This window comes from Maylandia zebra, linkage group LG22 (genome assembly GCF_041146795.1).
Source record: "Maylandia zebra isolate NMK-2024a linkage group LG22, Mzebra_GT3a, whole genome shotgun sequence".
Classification (NCBI taxonomy): domain Eukaryota; kingdom Metazoa; phylum Chordata; class Actinopteri; order Cichliformes; family Cichlidae; genus Maylandia; species Maylandia zebra.
Window position 1 is genome coordinate 9,918,643 of NC_135187.1, and position 18,673 is coordinate 9,937,315.

The window sequence follows — 18,673 nt, forward strand, 5'->3', positions numbered from 1 at the left end:
GTTTGTGTAGACCACGGGGCTGTTGAGTCATTTCTGATAACGTGCTCAACAACAACTTTTTGAATCTGAGGTGGGTTAAGGAGACTGCGGTCGATATTAACAGGGTTCACCACAGCACTATCAGGTGCATTGTGGGTCTGTGTGTAGTGATTAGGTTCATCATGATCACTAGCTACAATGTCATGGAGGGATGTGTCAACATCCTGAGCTGTGTGTGGCTGTGTGTCAGGAATCTCAGAGTTATGTCGAACTTCTTTGACCTCACTCTGAATAACACTCAAGAAACCTGCTTTACCACTATCTCCAACAGCCTTCAGTTCTTCTAAATATCTACGAGCTAACTCCTTGCCTACCTCTTCCTGAGCAACATCTCGAATGGTTTTGACAGACCAACCGATAGCAGGATCCTTGGGGCTCGGCAAGTCGCCTAAGATCTGGGGGTTGATCTTGGAAATGGCTTGATCGGACAAATATTGTATCAGGACTCTACCCTCTGGCTGGTTTGATTCATCTGGAATTCGAACTATCCGAGAAACTTTACCACTTACTGAAAAAACACTAGCAATGTCATCATCTGTGTAAATCCCTTCAACGCCAGTCACAAAAAGTGAGCACTGGCCATCTACATCAAAACGTCTGCAAAGATCCATGTCCAACACAATAGGGTCAAGGAAAAGAGGTAGGTGTTGTGAGCTGGAAAGTCAAGGTGCTACTTTTCACCAATCTCCTGGCTGGCTCGCCACTTGTAACGCAATCTGTACTTACGCCAAACCTTTAATGCGTGGAAATCAGGACTGTTGACCTTGGGCAGTTCACTAGGTGTCGGTGTCATCAATTTCACCCCGATGTTTAACCCAGAATCACAGTTTCTCTAAAAATAGGTTACAAGAAATCAAATGTATCCCAAATACCTGTATCCTGTCAGAGGCTAGTTTCGTAAAGGAGATTGGTAGTAGCTGCTCCACCACAGGAACAATAAGGCTTCCAGCACACAATGGACACCACACTTACTTAGCATAAACACATTTATTTGACACAATTTTAAATAATAAACCCCTTTTTTTGTAGTGTCTTTCCACTCAGTGTCATAAGAAAAATAAAATAAATAAATAAAAACAAATATGTATCCTTTAAGGTCCTTTGGCCAAAAGAAAATCACCTGAGCTCAGGGAAAAGTAAAGTGCATCGTTGGGGCCCTTTGAATTGTTCCTACCGCTCTGTTGGAACGGTGTAGCATCCAATAATAGCATCCAGCAAGCAGCAACGACCATCTATTTGCCAGGACGGTTCGGCAGAGTCATCAGATGAGGACTTCCACAAGGCAGTTCATCCAGTAGGATCCAGGGCACCAAAAGGGCAAACAAACCAGCCTACACACAAGTGTGCAGAAGAATTAACTGAAATGTTCATAAGTCTCAGTACCACTGACTCAGTGTCCATGTCACTAACGGCTTATTTAACAGACTTACCATTATAATAATACAGGTTTGTCAAAAATAAAAATATAACAGAACATAAATGCTGTTAACAATGCTTATTAATGCTGTTCTCTTAGGCATAACATAATAACACTGTAACTGACCTCGTGTCGGCCGCCATTACAGGACATTAGCTAGGCTCACTTAACGGCTAGCTTGCTAACAGTCAGCCAATAACACACGTTATACAATATTTAGCCTCTTTCTTAACAACATGACAGCGGTAGATTTGATACCTCGCTGCAGTATAATAAGGCACAAAACATTTCATACGAACATGAGCTGCACGCTAACTCACCAGAGGAGTTCGTGTAATGGCGAATGCTGTCGGACTCAGCTCCGCTTCACGTTTGTAACTGCTACAAGACTTTTTCCTAACAACATATTAAATCATTAGCTTCACATATAAAGGTTTTTAAAACTATTTACAGCGACTCAAATGTCTACTGTACCCGAATTTCCAGCTCGTAGAGGGCACGAGAGCAGCATGCGCCTCATCGGACGAACGGAAGGAAAAACTCTGTAGCTGGACTAGAGAGTGGCTATGCGCACGGCACAGTGGTGCGTTCAGTGACCACAAATAATCAGAAATCCCATACTCAACCAATGATCTGGGTTACACTAACATTTAAAACGCAAAGCTAACTAGCTTGTATAGGTTCTCGGTCATTCAGGTCATGGTAGTCTCAGGATCTACACTACCAAAGAAAGCGACTGGACTTCTTTAAGTGTTGTGAAGGCCTTTCAACCCACTTAAAGAAGTCCAGTCGCTTTCTTTATTTTTTTCCAAGGTCCTTAGTTAACTAGCATGATGCTAATCCCAAAGTTAACTGTTATGTTGGGACATTGAGGTTAATGCTAGAGACAAAAGTTATTTAATTAATTAGGAAAATAATTAACAGTAAGGAAGCACCGATGCTGTACTTGTAACTATACCAAATAAGGTGGCTATACCAGTAGCAGTATTAATTAGTAAACTGGTTTTCTATCATTACCTGAACAGGCAGCTTGCCTAAATCTGGATTTAAAAATACATTTTTTGCGTCCCTCTACTAAAAATCAGCAGTGACCTTTGACTGAATTGTAATCACAGTGTTCCTGGAGTTAATTCATACACTGTTTTCAGGCTTCAGAAAAACAAGTCCTATAATGGGAGACTTTATCACTGTTAATCACAGATCAGATCAGGATGGTAGTATTAGTATAGTTAAAACCTATACAGGTTTTTACTATAGGGATACAGAATTGAGATACAGTCAAAACCAGTGACTGTAAAATCAATTTAGGGTTAAACAGGTGACAGCATGGGACAGCGTGGTTTTACTTATATGAAGGTAAAAAAAAATTACGCTGTGGTATTTTCACATACACAAATCAGCCCTGTGTTTGGTGTTGGGTTTCCGCTTTCTGCAGTTTTAATACTCAGCTAGGTATTTTTGGGAATTTAATTTATGCTTCTTTTTTGGTCAAAACCAAGATGTCATCAGGTGATGAGTCACACCATAACTTAGGTGTTTGGCTTACGTTTGATTTTTTAAGTTTATTTCTGAGTGCTTTTTGAGTCGTTTTCACCTCATTGATCAAACTGTTTTATCATTGTGTAAATATATGTGTATTCAGATACATGCCTGTTCTGTGTATGCAAGCTTTTTTTGTATATATGTATTTTGTTGGCTGTTTTAAGAGGGGCATTTTTTCAACCTTTTCCCATAAATCGTGGCTCAAGAGTTGGGAGTTCGCCTTGTAATCGGAAGGTTGCCGGTTCGAGCCCCGGCTCGGACAGTCTCGGTCGTTGTGTCCTTGGGCAAGACACTTCACCCGTTGCCTACTGGTGGTGGTCAGAGGGCCCGGTGGCGCCAGTGTCCGGCAGCCTCGCCTCTGTCAGTGCGCCCCAGGGTGGCTGTGGTTACAATGTAGCTTGCCATCACCAGTGTGCGAATGTGTGTGTGAATGGGTGGATGACTGGATATGTAAAGCGCTTTGGGGTCCTTAGGGACTAGTAAAGCGCTATATAAATACAGGCCATTTACCATAAATAAAGTATACTGTATTTTACTACTTATTTCTTTCACTCTGTAGGCAGGGAGGATGTGAGACTTATTTTATGCAGACAGGAATAGATATAGGACTATGAAGGTTGTCAAACAATATGATCTGCTAGATAGTGATTATTACTGCGTTGACCAAATGTCTGTATCCTCATTCATTAGATGGCATGCTGCTTAAACACATCCTTTTGTCAGTGAGATGCCATTTTTTCACATCATGTAAATATTCTGATATTATATTCACTTCCATGCTCAAAAAGGTTGTGAAACATTTTTTGTGTTGTAGGTGAAAGTGGGGCCGGAAAAACAGAAGCCAGTAAATACATCATGCAGTACATTGCAGCAATCACAAACCCAAGCCAGAGGGCAGAGGTCGAGAGGTGAGCCCTCACATGATCATTAGGTTCATAAGTTTTATTTTAATGTGATGTTGCCATAAATAACTTGTCATTCTTCTATTCCTCTGACTGCGCTTTACCTCCCTCATGGCTGATTCTGTAAATCCATCATTGGTTACCACAACGTGATCAATCAGTGTGAAGAACGTGCTGCTGAAGTCCAACTGTGTGCTGGAGGCCTTTGGGAACGCCAAGACAAATCGCAACGACAACTCCAGCCGCTTCGGCAAGTACATGGACATCAACTTCAACTTCAACGGCGATCCCACCGGAGGACACATCAACAACTACCTGCTGGAGAAGGTGAGATGATGAAAGGGTTTAAACTGCAGAGAGAGGGCCTTCACAGCGAGCCGCTGCTGAAAAGTACCAAAAAGTTCTTCTCATTTAGCTTTTAAATTACATCTTTCCTGCTGAACATGAATGTTTCATGAGGTGATAACAAAGAGGTGTGAGGGAACATCCATGAATAGATGTGTCTGTGAAGCCTCTATCCTCCTGCTGCTGCGCGTTAATGAATTGCTCACCTGGGGGTACTTGATGCTGCTGTATTTATCCGCTCTGTTAAAAAACCGTCTGACACTCAGATCCAGTTTAAATGATGGTGCCATGATTTATTCTCAGAGGGCAGAAATAACCACGCTGTCTCGAAGCAGCAAAAAAAAATCCAGAGATGAAAAACTGAAACAGCTAGAAATACAGAAGGTGGAGATTTGGACTTTTTCCTCCAAAACTAGGTGGTCTGGTCTTATTTGCATGGTGCACTGGGGTTGTTGCTGTCTAAAAAACAAAAAGCAAAAACAGTTTTTCCTGGAAAAATGAATTTTTGACACCACAACAGAGACAAAAGAAAACCATCAGCACTGTGAAAATTCTTTTCTTCCACACTACTTTTGCTGTTTAACTCATTTACTAAAGCATAATAGTTTATTAGGACGATACATAAGCAACTGCTTATATTTTTACTGTATGTGGACTGTACATGTGTAGCCTTCCAGTAAAAGCTCAAATGGTGTTCGGAAAAGCCATGAAAGTCCTTCTTGGAGGTAAATCTTTTCACCAGTGTTTCAGAAACATCCAGGGAAATATTAGTCTTTGATATCTAAAAATGACAGCTGACTAGCATAACATGTGATGCTATGTTCACACTGAGGCCTATCCCAGATGTGACAGGGTGAGAGGCGGAGTAAACCCTGGACAGGTGTGGGGCCAGTGTGTCGCAAGGCTAACATATAGAGACATACAAACATTTGCACGTATATTCTCATTTATGGGTAATTTAGCATTACCAACTAACTAATTAACTAATGACTTTTAACTGTGGGAGGAAACCAGAGTACTCAGAGAGAACCCACTGCAAACTCAGCCAAACTGTGGATTTGGATTTGAGCCCAGGCTGCAGTGCTAACCACTGTGCCGGGCTGTCAATCCAGACTTAAATAAGTAGGAAAGCTATGATTATAAGGCTTGATACAGAATTTTCTTGACATTTAGGTACTTGACAGGTTAAACCACAGTAAGTAGCAATAGCATCTACGTAGTGTGAGTTTGGTTTTCCTGTGGTTTGAAGTCTCATGTGAACCTGTGCACTTCATGAGTCCAGTCAGCTAACCACTCCACTCCAACTAGACTGCATCATGTCATCTCAACTGGAACAAATTAAGTTGTTGAATTTCACGCAGATCCTACACGATTTAATTATGTTCACCATATAAACATGAAATTATTTTGTTTAAAATTACAAGTTAGAATTGTGTAAATGTAACAACCACCAAGTTTAATTTTTCTGAGTGATTAGTGTTGTTTTCACGTTTCCCTTTTGGACTGACCCACTTGATTCAGCGTCCAAAGCTTTCTTTTTTTTGTCTCAAAAACTTAAACCAATGAGCTCTGACCTTTGGGGAATTGTATGTAGTATGTAGTAAAGGTATAATGGTATTTTTAAATTTTAAATTTTAAGGTTAGAAGTTGAGTTTGTCAGATAAATATTTCATTTAATGTCAGTGAACAAAAGAGAAGAAATTCTAACAAACAGACACAGATAGGCATTTATTGTCAGCTTTGCATTCAAAGTGACCAAATATATTTAGGATACATTTACTCTAATATTCAGTTAGTCTGAGAACATATATGAACATATATGGATGTTTGTGTTCTCAGTCATCCAGGTGATGGTGATCTGAGCTTGGAAAGAAAGTCCGGTTGCTTTTCTTTCCAAGCTCCTTAGAAAACATGTATGGATGTATATTCCAGCTAACGCTAATTGTCTGAGGTTTGCAGATATATGGCAGTCACACAGGTCGTGTAATACAGTAGCAGAAAACTAATAGGATGTAGAGTGGTAGTTGTTAAATCATAGTAAGAAGGTTCGTCATCACAGAGTAATCGTATAACACTGTAAGAGTACCTTAGGTAGCATTTTTTATTTGCTACCATAATCTGTTTTCCTGTTCAAGTCCAGGGTGGTGCACCAGCAAGGAGGTGAGAGGAACTTCCACTCGTTCTATCAGGTAAACTGCAGTCTGCACTTCTGCTGTAAAACAGTTATCGCAGTTATCACATGAACACATTCACTCCGCAGCTATAACCAGGCTGTGCAATGTAACCTCCACAAATAAATGTCACCTGCCCAGTGATGCCTGCACAGCTGTACAGTCACAATGGTGCTGAGCTGGTATATTTGCTGTGTTTTCATAGCTGCTGCGTGGAGGCTCTGATGAAATGCTGCAGTCGTTTCACCTGCAGAATGATCCTGCTGTTTACGTTTATACCAAAGAGGGAGCGGAAACTGTTGTGAGTATATCATCTTGAGAGTTTTAGTTTAAGAGTGAATAAAAGTTTGAATAACTGATATAAATTAAACTGTCTGAATTTTAAAATGAATCTTTTTTTAAATTTTTTGCATAATTTGGAAAAATATTCCCAGCAGCCCATTTGTTTTATTTTGCATTTTTATTTGATCTCTTCGCTTTCCAGACCTCCAACAATGATCGCTCAAGCCACAAAGCCGTGTTGAGCGCACTGGAAGTTATTGGCTTCTCAAAAGAAGAGATCACCTCAGTTTATCAGATCCTCGCCACCATTCTGCTTTTGGTATTTTAGAGCTCGGATTAATGACTTTTCTTGACATACATGCAAAACATAAATTGGTCAATATACTTGAAGCATCCAATGAAATAGAATGGTGTCTTTTTCAGGGCAATATGCAATTTGAGAGCGATGGTGAGAGCGTTAATATTGTGGGACAAGAAGTTGTGAACCACATCTCAGAACTGACGGCCACAGACCCGGAGAGCGTCAATAAGAGCCTCCTGTACCGCACGGTGGCCACTGGAGGAGGCGAGGTCATTGAGAAGGGGCACACAGAGCAGGACGCCTGCTTTGGACGGGATGCTTTTGCCAAGGTGCCAGAAACAGGCCCAAAATAGCTCAACAGTAAAGCTAAATGGTGTTACGGCTACTGAGGATGAATATAGATGTTTACAACATACAGTAACGTGTTTTCCTTTTATCATAGTCACAGTTGTGACCTTTTTTAAGCTCTGCCTTCTCTCCTACAGGCTCTCTATGAAAGGCTTTTCGGCTGGATCGTCAGCCGCATCAACAGCATCATTGAGGTGAAAGACTACGACCCAGTGCTGCATGGGAAAAACACTGTAATTGGTGTGCTGGATATCTATGGCTTTGAGATCTTTGACAACAACAGGTGGGTGTCACAACAGTGTTTTGACATCCGCCCTCTTTTCTTGTGAATACTAGTCATTGTTGATGTTGTTGCTCAAGTGTTTGTTCCGCTGTTTTCGGCCAGCTTTGAGCAGTTCTGCATCAATTATTGCAACGAGAAGCTGCAGCAGCTTTTTATCGAGCTGATCCTCAGACAGGAACAAGACGAATATCAGAGAGAAGGCATCACCTGGCAACATGTGAGGAAAACACACAAACACAAGCACTTGCACAACAACAGCTGCGTCCATATTTGTTCTTACTCAAAGTGGGCCTGTCATTGTTTATCTTGTATTATATATCCGGTTCCAGTGGTGGATGCTCATATGAAATATGACAAAATTTCAAATAATAAGGTCAAAAGGTCAGCTTTCAGACCACTTGATATGCTCTGAGCCAGACAGATTTCTCCCGCCTTGTCTCTGTGATTCAAATATGGAGATGTCTTTATATGGTCATCTTAAACAGATCTTGCATTGAAGCCTCACACACCTGCTGTTTAAACCTTCTGTTTGAGAGAGGCAGCCAATCAGAGGAAAGCTGGATTTCAGACAGGGGATGAAGTGGGCATCAAAACCCAGTATGAGATAAATAGCCATAATTTTACAGTGAACTATGCAAAACTACCCATCAACTCTGACTTTGAAGTGTAATGTTGTGTCTATGTGTATCTAAAGGTCAGGCTGAGAGATTAAAAGTGTATTTTGGATTCAACATCAACTTCAGTGGTTCCTATCCCATCTCAAATTTGTGTTTTAATTATGCTTTAACTTTTACATAACCCATGTAGCATTGCTGTCCCCCAAACCCAGAACAGCCCCTCACTGTTTGGTCAGTTCAAATGAGGGACTGATCTGAATGGGAAACTGAGGACACTGGACTTGTCAGTGAGAATTTTTTTTTTTGCAAATTAGCATACCCTGAATAATTCTCAGTTCTGACTTTAATGAGGTCCATAAATTACAAATTAACTTCATGTTTTATTTATGATTTATCCACTGAAGTCTTCATCAAAGTGTTTACTGAGGACACAGACAAAGTGAGCCAAGGACCTTTTCCCCCTATGCAAGAAGTCTTTCTGCAGCCAGATGAGTCGCCCCCTGCTGGATTCTCTTAAAACTAATGCAGGTTAAAGAAGCTTGTCCAATGGCTTCACCTTTCACTTCCAGAAGCTACAGCTATCCTTCATAATGTTGATCCAAAAAGGAAACTCTTAAATCACTGATTTTCAAATTGAAAATCTTCTAATCGAGTGTTGGATTTAAAGTCTCGTGAAAAGACACGAGTTTTGTGTGAGCTTAAAACCCTGACCTGTCTGCTCACTAGTGGACACCTGGTTGCTTAGGTAACCCTCTCATGTCATTTACACACTTTCTTATGTCAATAAGCATCTTTCACTCCCATTTGTAGTGTCTTCAATCACTCACCTCAAAGTTGAGAAAAGTTACCATTTAGCTTTGCATTGCTGACTCTTATGTTGCCTTTTGTTGCCACATGTTGTTGGATTCTGATTACGACATCACTGCTAGTCTCTTGTTGTGTTAACTCTCATTACTTGTAGTTTATTTTAACATCGGATATACAACAATCTGTGAATCTGTTTGTATGGGGGTGTCATTGCAAAATCAAGAAACTGACCGAAACCACACACTCGCTGTATGTGGACACATCTGTCACAAAAGCTCATAAACAGAACAAAATTCTCGTGCAGTAACAAGAGCAACCACTTCATTCACAAACCAATCTGTTCTTTCTTTGAACTGACAGTCGTGCTCTTTATGCGCAGATCGAATACTTCAACAACCAGATCATTGTCGACCTGGTGGAGCAGGCCCACAAAGGCATCATCTCCATTCTGGATGAGGCTTGCCTCACTGTTGGAAAAGTCACTGACACAGTCTGCTTGGACAGCATGGACACCAAACTGGCACAGCACCCCCACTACACCTCCCGCAAGGTCAGAACTAATTACTACATCTCCTCATGTGATGTAACATTTACACTACGATTCCCTTACTAGACCCGAAGGTTAGAAAATAAGCTTATACTCTCTAACAGTAGCACACAATTAAAAGGGCACTCAAAGAGCACATCCTCTGCCAAAGCCAGTGCATTATTTTGCAAGTTTAGGAGAAATTTGCTTCATACTTGGAAAGATGCTTTCATAATGACTGGGTTTCATTAGCACTTCTGCCAGTGCACAATAACAAAAGTATTTGTTTTTGTGAATTATAACATGAGGTTATCAAGCTTCTCAACAAAAGCAGAAGATCTTTAAATGTTTTTAACACAAAGTGGTTTAAAAACAGGATCTCGAACTTTCAGAATTAACTGGGAAGGAAGTGGTTTTATTTTCAACATGTTCTCATCAGACTTACAGTAAACCTAAAAGGCAAAAGAAGGAAGAAATCTGATCATTTGCCAAAATGGAAATGCTAATATTTGCCTTTTGTAGGTTAGAAGCACCGAAGTAAAGCAGTGGAAATGCTACAACCTAAAATAAATTGAGTTTTGCTCATTTTGGGGAAGGGTGGATTGTAAACATGTAAAAACAAAACCAGTAAAGCCAGTGAAGCAATTTATTGGATAAAGGTTGAGACAAATCCACACTAGTCAGAATCAATAAATGAGATGAAATCTTCTTTCAGGCAGATATTAGTAAATGGAAGGCAGTGCTGAGCCTTGAAAGACTTGAAATGTCCATTTACGTGGACGTATAATTTAACCAGTCACAATATTTAATGGAATTGTTGAGCAACAGTTCTTTAGACTGTCTGAAGGTCCTTCATATGTTTTACTTTGGACATTGGCTGCTTTTTCACTCATTTCCAGTCCAGTCCTTTTACCTGACCATTTGTTTTACTGTTTGTTAAGCTACTGACACTGACTTATACATCATTCAAGGATAAAAGGCACCTAACTCAAGGATAAGGGGTCAACGGTCTTCAATTGGTATTGTCTTTACACAGACAACTTAGCAAAGAACCAATTTTAAAATATATCTGTGGGTGCTTATTAGCAGCCTGGTGCAAAAACAGTCTATTTGCATTTCTTTATTGCATATATGAAAAATACCAAAGATGACAGTTTGACAGGCATAAAATATATTTTTGTACCAAGAGATTGCTTCCCAAAGAACTATTGTTTGAAAAGTTATCATGCATAACTCAGCATGGTGTGCACTCTGTCATTAAGAAACTGAGGAAAACTAACAAGTGGAGATAAAGAGGAAGTGACAGTCCTAAAATCAAATGAACAGTATCTGAAAGTCCTGTCAGGAAATCAGACATAAAAACAGCAAAGACCTGACACAGAACCTAAGAGATGCATCTGGCCCTTCAGTTCAATCATCCACTGTTCACTGAAGCCTCATCAGAAATAGAAGGGTGGCGCTCAAGATGGCACTCTTAAGGAAGGGAAACGGGGAGAAAAGGCTGAGGTATGCCAAATTACATCAGAGCTGGAGTGAAAATCAGTGTTAGCAGGTGTTACGGAGTGATGAGACCGGATTTGAAATTTCTGGTCCAAATTTTTATCACTGTGTACAGAGAGGGTCAACGGCCATCTGTAAAACGCGATTTAAGCTGTGTCAGGGTTTGGGGCAGGGCTTTTTCTTATATACTGTGTTTGTATTCATGTCTGCATGTTTCAGTAAATCAATGATCTTGTCTCTCATTGTTCAAAATGTGAAGAAATGAGAGGCGGTTTGAGAATTTTGCACAATACTATTTTTTTAAATTTAAATATAGAGGAGAATAAAAACACCTATAGTTACTTAAGAGAACAGGTGCAGTTTTGAGGTTTTACCACTAGAGAGCAGAGTTTCTCCAATATTTTTCCTTTTAGGTTTGCTCCAGATATGAGATGCTTTATGAAGTGCAGGATCTCCAAAACTCCTCGTAAAGTTGAGTCTGAAGATGTCTGTAATTGAGTTAAATAGATCATATTTCACTCACATTGTCCTCTCTTGTTTCCAGCTCAGCCCCACTGACAAAAGCATGGACTTTCAGAAACACTTCCGTATTCGCCACTATGCCGGAGACGTCACGTGAGTCGCTACATTTTGCACTGTTTGTTGTCATGTCATGTCAAAAAATAATGACAGGCTGCTGTGCTTGAGTTCACGAGTGTAAGCCATAAAATCCTATTAAAGGAGGTCAGCTCATGGCAATGACATCATTTGGGCTCCAGCGGTCCAGAGTGACAGCTTTACTGAGCAGAATATGTAGTAAATTCCCATGTTAACCAAAATCTGTGCAATCCTGGAAAGATGTTGTCACTTTTCATATCCACTTAATGTATAATTGTATGGACAGTGGATGTTTCCACAGATGACAGCAGGGTTCAGAAGTCACATATACATATGTGAGTAGGACACTACTCTGCACATAAACAGGGCAATGTAGTGGCATAGAGAGGACACGCACACATCTGCTTACAAGAGCTGGAAAGACATGATTTTCAACAGGATCAGTGGATATTCATGTCCAAAAGCTTCCAAACCGCTAATATTTTATATGTCAAATTTTAAATCACGTATAATTTAAAATATATGTTTTACAACACATAGAATAAATTCCATCTATTCATTTTCTTGACCACATATGTAGTTTGAAGTCACCGGAGTGCTGAAGTCTGTTCCAGCTGTCGTGTGGAGACAGAGGCGGGGTAGAGATCATCAGTCTATCACAGGGCTAATACAGAGAGACAGACAACCGTTCATTACTGATATCGTCTTTGTTGTAGTGACAAAGGTTGTTTTAGTTCACTAAAACTAAACAAAAAATCAAAACCACATGTGAAAAATAAGATATTTTAATGAATGTTAATAAAAGGTAAGTAGAGATAGTAAAGATTTTTAAAAAGCGCGTTTTGTTTTAGTGACATTTTTGAATATAGACAGGATTGTGAGACAGTTTTGCTTATGTTTATTGAGACTGGAGGGTAAACATGACTATGAGTCAAGTGTTTGTAAGTTATGTTCTGAAAACTTGCTTATATCAGCCTTTATCACTATAGCAAAAACACTCTAAACGTAACACTGAAGCAGAAAAAAGCAGTTAAAACTGTCTGGGCTCTCCCAGGAAGAAGTTCTACTCCTCCACCTTGAAAGGAGGCAGGTATGGTGATTCAGATATATGACTAGGATGCCTTTTAGATGCCTCCTATGCGAGACATTTTGGGCAAGTCCAACTAGGAGATGGCCTTCTGGAAGACCCGGGACACTGGGGAAATAACGTTAATAATGTCAGGCTTTGAATGTCACGCTGGATGAGGTGGCCTTTAATAAGGAGGTCTGGGTATCTACACATGCCCCTGCAACCGTGACCCTGTAGTAAATGCACAGATAAATTATACTTGTAAAAGTAGGCTAAATCTAAAAATTAAAAACTTTTTAAAAAAGAGCTATAGTTACCCTGGCAGCGGCTTACAAAAGTGTACTTTACTAAAGTCAAACAGGAGGCGTTCTGAGCTGCTAGAAAACAATTTATAGGACAGATGACATCATAAATCACATGTATGGCTATAAAACTGATATATGCATATTGAGCTTTTTAGCTTTTAGCCTGCTCCGAAAGTTGAATTTATTTTTCATTGATGTTAGTGGTTGCTTGGTTTATGACACACAGACTAAAGAAGAAACACTTTTCTCAGCTTCCTTCTCCATCACTGCTCCATTTCCTTATCGGGATTTAAACACTGCAGCGGCCAGATGAGGCCCCTGGCCAGCAGTCAGCCACCGTGGCTTTGGATCCCCACAGCTCACGTGTACTGCCCTCAATCTAGAGAGGGAAAGACATTAATATGTCAAGGGAAGTGGAGGAGGATGAGGAGAGATGGAGCCAACTGATGAGACAATTTCGTCTCTGTGTGATACAGCAGCAGTAATCAAAGACTACTGAAGGAGGTTTATTGAGGTTCTGTGACTCTGGGAAATCCAGGCTAACAGGATGTCAAACACACACAGAAACACAGGACAATTTCATGCATCAGCTCAGGATCGCTCTCACCCACAGTTAGCAATGGTGTTTCTATTCCCCTGAAATGCATAAAAGAAAAGGTTCTTGTAGTAGTGATGTAGTATATGAGACAAAATGTTATTATTACTGATGCAGTAATGTCCAAGTAGCTGTTCATTTTATTATTTTTTATATTAATTAGGATTGTAACTAACAAGACTCTTTTAAGAATTACTCTATTGACTAAAGCTTTCTTGGCTGCTGCCTCAAAGCACACTGTGCGCTGTCTATCTTGCGTGCTGCACAATATCGTTTATTACTTAGTAAATACTGATATCTATGACTAGCTAGTTTATTGTGATGGTGCTTTGTTTTCTCTATTATTATGTTGCTCTTTGTTGTTTGCTGTCTCCTCTGTTTGTTTGTTTGTTTGTTTGTTTGTTTTCTCTCCATACAGGTGACCCAGGAGTTTTTTTTTTTTTTTGTCTCTCTTCCCCCCCCTTCTCACCGTCCCTTCTCCCCTTGGGTTTTCTTTCTTTCTCTCCCCCTCTCTCTCTCATTCATTCCCCCTGTCCTATTTATTAAAAAAAAAAAAAAAAAAAAAAAAAAAAAATGACAAAGGATGAACTGAAGCTCTGCCATCACGTAATGTCGCATACTGCTGTTTCTGATGTCATTTAAAAAAAAAAAAAAAAAAAAAAAAAAAAAAAAAAAAGAATTACTCTATTAATTTTAATTATTTCACAAATTTATGCTTTTTTTTAATGCAAACCCAAAAGAAAAAGTTTGAGACCACTTAATCAAAAATATTGTGACAGTTGGTTGATCAACATGAGTGTTAGTCAAGAACTTTTTGAAGTTCTTTTCATTGCCTGCGGGTGCTTTTTAAATGAAGATTTTGCTTACAAAGAAACATCTTACAACATGCTAACGGACTGACCGCTCACTCCCTTTCAGCTGCATCTAGCTCTCTATGTCGAGTGGTTCGTTGATCTGATTGGATGAAATTAGCCAGTTAGACAGTGATAAACAGATAGTACAGAAGTGCCAGGCAACTAGGCCAACTTCACTAACCTGCCAAATGTTCCTCGTATTTAGTTTTTCATCCTTGTTTATGTCTAAAGCTAAAGCAGTGCTGTATGTTTTTGATTTTATACAAATACTTCAGTCAGAACACAGTTTTGTGTAAAATTCAACTGTCTAACTCCCTGTTAACTTCTAACGCTCATAAAACCTCCTTTTCTTCTGGACATTAGGGTTAGGGCTAGACGATGGAAAGATAAGCAGATTAATTTTGATCGCCAGACCACTGCGCTGTCAGAGAAAAAACACACACGTAAGCTGAGTCAGAGAGGGTTAAATTATTGAATGTTACGTTTGTTTAATTGTTTAGTCATGAGCATCCTAGAAAAACCATGTCATCAGGGTCCTGCCAGCGGTAATATGACGGGCTGGATAAGAGCGTGTGTCACAGACCTGCAGTAAGTCATGACAGATGGCTGTCCCTGTCACTACGTGTCCCCATCATCCGGCCCCTGATCACCTCAGGGCCACGACGGGGTCTCTCCAGCTGAGCTGTCACCTCTCGTATATTGCTTCCTGGTGGCACCATCCCCTGTCCCATCCCATCCCGTCTCAGTCTTTCCTTACTCTAGCTAAATATACCCTCTTCCTCACCACCCGCTGGCCCCCCCTTTCTCCACTCTCACCAAACCACCAGAAGCTTTGACCTACTTTGTTCTCTCCTCCTTTTCTCATCCTGTTTCTTCTTCTCCTGCTTCTGTTCTGCAATACTCACCTAGCTCTCATTGCTATCCGCGCTTTTAAATCCCTGCAGAATTTCAGCCTGCACATGCAGCACTTTCAGGAAAGATATACAGTTTCATATATTCCTACTCTACAGCTTTATATTGCAGGCATCTCACATCTTTGTCACCTGACTCTCCCCATATGTGCTGCCTTTCACCTTGTGCCACTCAGCGGTCTCCTTGCATCAGCCTTGACCTTCATACTTTAATATACATTCCTCTAAATCATTGTCGTGTCTCTGGAGCCCAGCTGCCTTGGTCTTTGCCTGTCCTCTCCTGTCTGCTCTGTCGCAACAGCTTTCCTATGCTTGTAAATAAGTGCTGTGGCTTCTTGTTGTGGGTCCTGAACCCTCACTTTTTTTTTTTACACTGTCTTACTTCAGCGAGCCTCCAAGAAATCTGATCAGGTTATACTGACTTCTGAGAGCCAAGGAGACACATCTGTCATAGGCACTGATAAGTTGTTAACGAATCCTTGACCATTTCCCCTTTGACTTCTATAGGCCTGGAAGTCTCTTTGGAGCCACAGGTATCGCCCCCTGGTGGCCATTAAAATACAGATTTAAGGCACTTCCACGTTGGCATCCCTTCTAAGATCTGGAGGCTATGTCCAACTTTTACACTGTCTATTATGGAAATCTGTGACATGTTGGCCTTGAACTTAGGATGCTAGAGTATGCAGTGAAATAATTCTGTCCAGCATCAGCCTTTCCAGACTCCAAATATGGACGTTTTTGCCCTCATATGCCCCCCAAGAAACAGTGCAAATGAGACCAGACACTGGCTAATTTGCTCTGGCATTGGACTGAATATGAAGGGAAGCTAATTTAACATAAACAAGAGTATTCTGAAGCCATTGGGGAGGCCTTTATTGAAAGTAAAATTCATGTTGAATACTTTATTATTGTTAATAATTGGATAAAAATGCAGATGTTTCAGGGTTTTTTGGCTTCTAAATGGACTGGTGCTTATATAACGCTTTCATTCACTCACATTTGTGCTTTTCTATATAACATTCACACTCCAGTGAACACATCAGAGTGCAACTCAGGGTTCAGTGTCTTGTACAAGGATACTTTGGCATGGCAGGGATTGAACCACCAACCTTCCAATTAGTAGATGACCTGCCTCTGCCTTCAGAGCTACAGCCACCTCAAGTGGGGAAAGACAGAGAACGTTTGAGAACCAGTGGTTTAGCAGTTGAAGGTAAAACAAGTCCTGCAGTAATCAGGAAGTTGGTGACTGGGTCCCAGCTTGTGATAGTCAGCATACATATGTGTCCTTTAGTGAGACACTGAACCCAAAAGTGCCCCAAACGTGTCATTGTTGTGAGTATGTTAATATGGATTATAGTCCAAAGTCCTGTAACTGGGTGATAACAGTAGAAAACCCCTATATATATAATGTAGTTTAAAAAAAATGTAATTTTAGGGGAATATTTGTATACATTTTTGTTTTGCTGCTTTTACTGGTTTTAAAGCTTCTCATTTACAGGATATGTGCACAGTCCAATAAAAGGAATGCATTCTTTAAAGTCAGAAATGCATCCACACTGTGCATCGTATTGTTACACTGTGAATACGAGGGAGAGGTTTTTATGAGGCAATGCTTACACTACAGCAGGCTCATCCCCCGGAGCTGGACAGCTTATGTAACTGTGCCTTACAATGTGCCCGTGACCTCCCACTGATGCCTCATCAAAACCAACTGAGCAGTTTGTGGAGGGAAAAAAAAAAGGCAGACAGATTAGTTTGTAGACAGTTCATTTTATCTAAACGCGAGCCATGAGGAGAATTTGACCATGTACCTAATTTGTAAATTGACTAAGCAGCATGACTCTTGCTCTAATCCTTTGCCGGAGGTCTGTGAGTCATTAGTAGCAGAGAGTGCAGTTAATGATAGCGACCCTTTGAGTGGCAGACACTTACTCTTTAAACTCTATTGCTATTTTAGTCTGACTTTTGTGTAACTTTAGCATCTTGATTGTTATTGTTCACTCCAAATACTCATCAATGGGGCCGCCCTCTCATTACTAAATAATTACTCTCATATCACCCTCTCTACATCTGTTGCAGATATTCCGTCGAGGGCTTTTTGGACAAGAACAAGGACCTGCTTTTCCAAGACTTCAAGCGCCTTATGTACAACAGGTGCCAAACACAAGCATCACTGACAGTTTTTCCCAGCATCATAATGCTCTTGACAGTTCATTAACTGGGTCATGTGTATATATGAGTTTCTTCTTCCCTCAGTCTGCACATCCCTCCTCTGCTAGCCTAGTTAATGGTGTCCTTTCTTTACTCTTTACCCCGCTTTCTTGCTTCTCATAGTGCCAATCCAGTCCTAAAAGAGATGTGGCCAGATGGACATCTGAGCATCACAGAGGTCACCAAGCGGCCTTTGACTGCTGCCACCCTGTTCAAGAACTCCATTGTGGCTTTGGTTGATAAACTGGCGTGCAAGGTTAGTAGTTTCTGCTTATGATCGACTTCCTCGTTTCTTCTCTTAACCCCAGTGGGAGGCTGTGGATGTATTTTCAGCTAATTAATGCACGTTTGATGTCCACACAGTCAAAGAGTAGTAAATGAAGAAGCATTAAAGTTGAGAAAACTGATTTCTAAACTAGTTTGTAAATATGTTAATCCATAATACTGCTGCTTTATGTCGGTGTTAAGATAATTATTTTAATCGCTACCACTCCGTCTACTTAGAGAGCTGCCATGAGACAGTACATGATTGATGTTAAATGGCTAAAATAATAACAGCGTTTTGCAAAAGTGTGTTGATTGGATGGTTAAGACTTTATAACGGTACCTTTTCCTACCTTGTGCTACCTTGATAGCATGTGATTGTGTAAGATAACTGCTAATAAATGTTAGCAGTTTGGTGTGAAGCCAAAATGGTAAATGGTCTAAAATGACTTGTGGCATCCATTACGGTTACAGTAAAGTATTTGCTTTTATACTGAAAATATAATGAAACTTTTAGGTTGTAGCACCAGTCAGTTCATTCAAGCCAGAATTTGACTTAGTTGGATTTCCCCATTTATTGGAAATGTACTGAGTCATTCTAAAGGGCTCGCTGAATTTGTGTGTGGTATTGTAGTAAGATGCCATCAGTTAGTGACATGTCTTTCCTCTTAGATATCCCACAATATCTGTGGTGTTTAGGAACTACAAGAGCTCAGTCACAATGTAGCATAGCTCTTAAAAGTCCCGTAGACCTCCTCTGGCATTAACATCAGCACAAAAACTGTGC

The 18,673-nt window shown here is 40.3% G+C and overlaps 1 protein-coding gene and 1 long non-coding RNA gene across 2 annotated transcripts in view; one reads left to right on the top strand and one right to left on the bottom strand.

Annotated features, from left to right (window-relative positions):
* Positions 1-18,673, top strand: part of myo1g (myosin IG) — an 82,256-nt gene that overhangs the window by 16,894 nt on the left and 46,689 nt on the right. The window contains exons 4-15 of the mRNA XM_004569192.4: positions 3,813-3,906; positions 4,062-4,227; positions 6,381-6,434; positions 6,622-6,717; positions 6,901-7,017; positions 7,122-7,328; positions 7,485-7,630; positions 7,733-7,847; positions 9,434-9,604; positions 11,625-11,695; positions 17,491-17,565; positions 17,746-17,878. Of these exons, the coding sequence (XP_004569249.1) occupies positions 3,813-3,906; positions 4,062-4,227; positions 6,381-6,434; positions 6,622-6,717; positions 6,901-7,017; positions 7,122-7,328; positions 7,485-7,630; positions 7,733-7,847; positions 9,434-9,604; positions 11,625-11,695; positions 17,491-17,565; positions 17,746-17,878 (1,445 nt within the window). The remainder of the gene's footprint in view (positions 1-3,812; positions 3,907-4,061; positions 4,228-6,380; positions 6,435-6,621; positions 6,718-6,900; positions 7,018-7,121; positions 7,329-7,484; positions 7,631-7,732; positions 7,848-9,433; positions 9,605-11,624; positions 11,696-17,490; positions 17,566-17,745; positions 17,879-18,673) is intronic.
* LOC143414703 (uncharacterized) lies at positions 1,012-2,075 on the bottom strand. The gene is made up of 3 exons (XR_013095390.1): positions 1,931-2,075; positions 1,777-1,852; positions 1,012-1,370 (listed from the first exon to the last, which is right to left on the bottom strand). It is a non-coding gene; the product is annotated as an uncharacterized LOC143414703 (long non-coding RNA).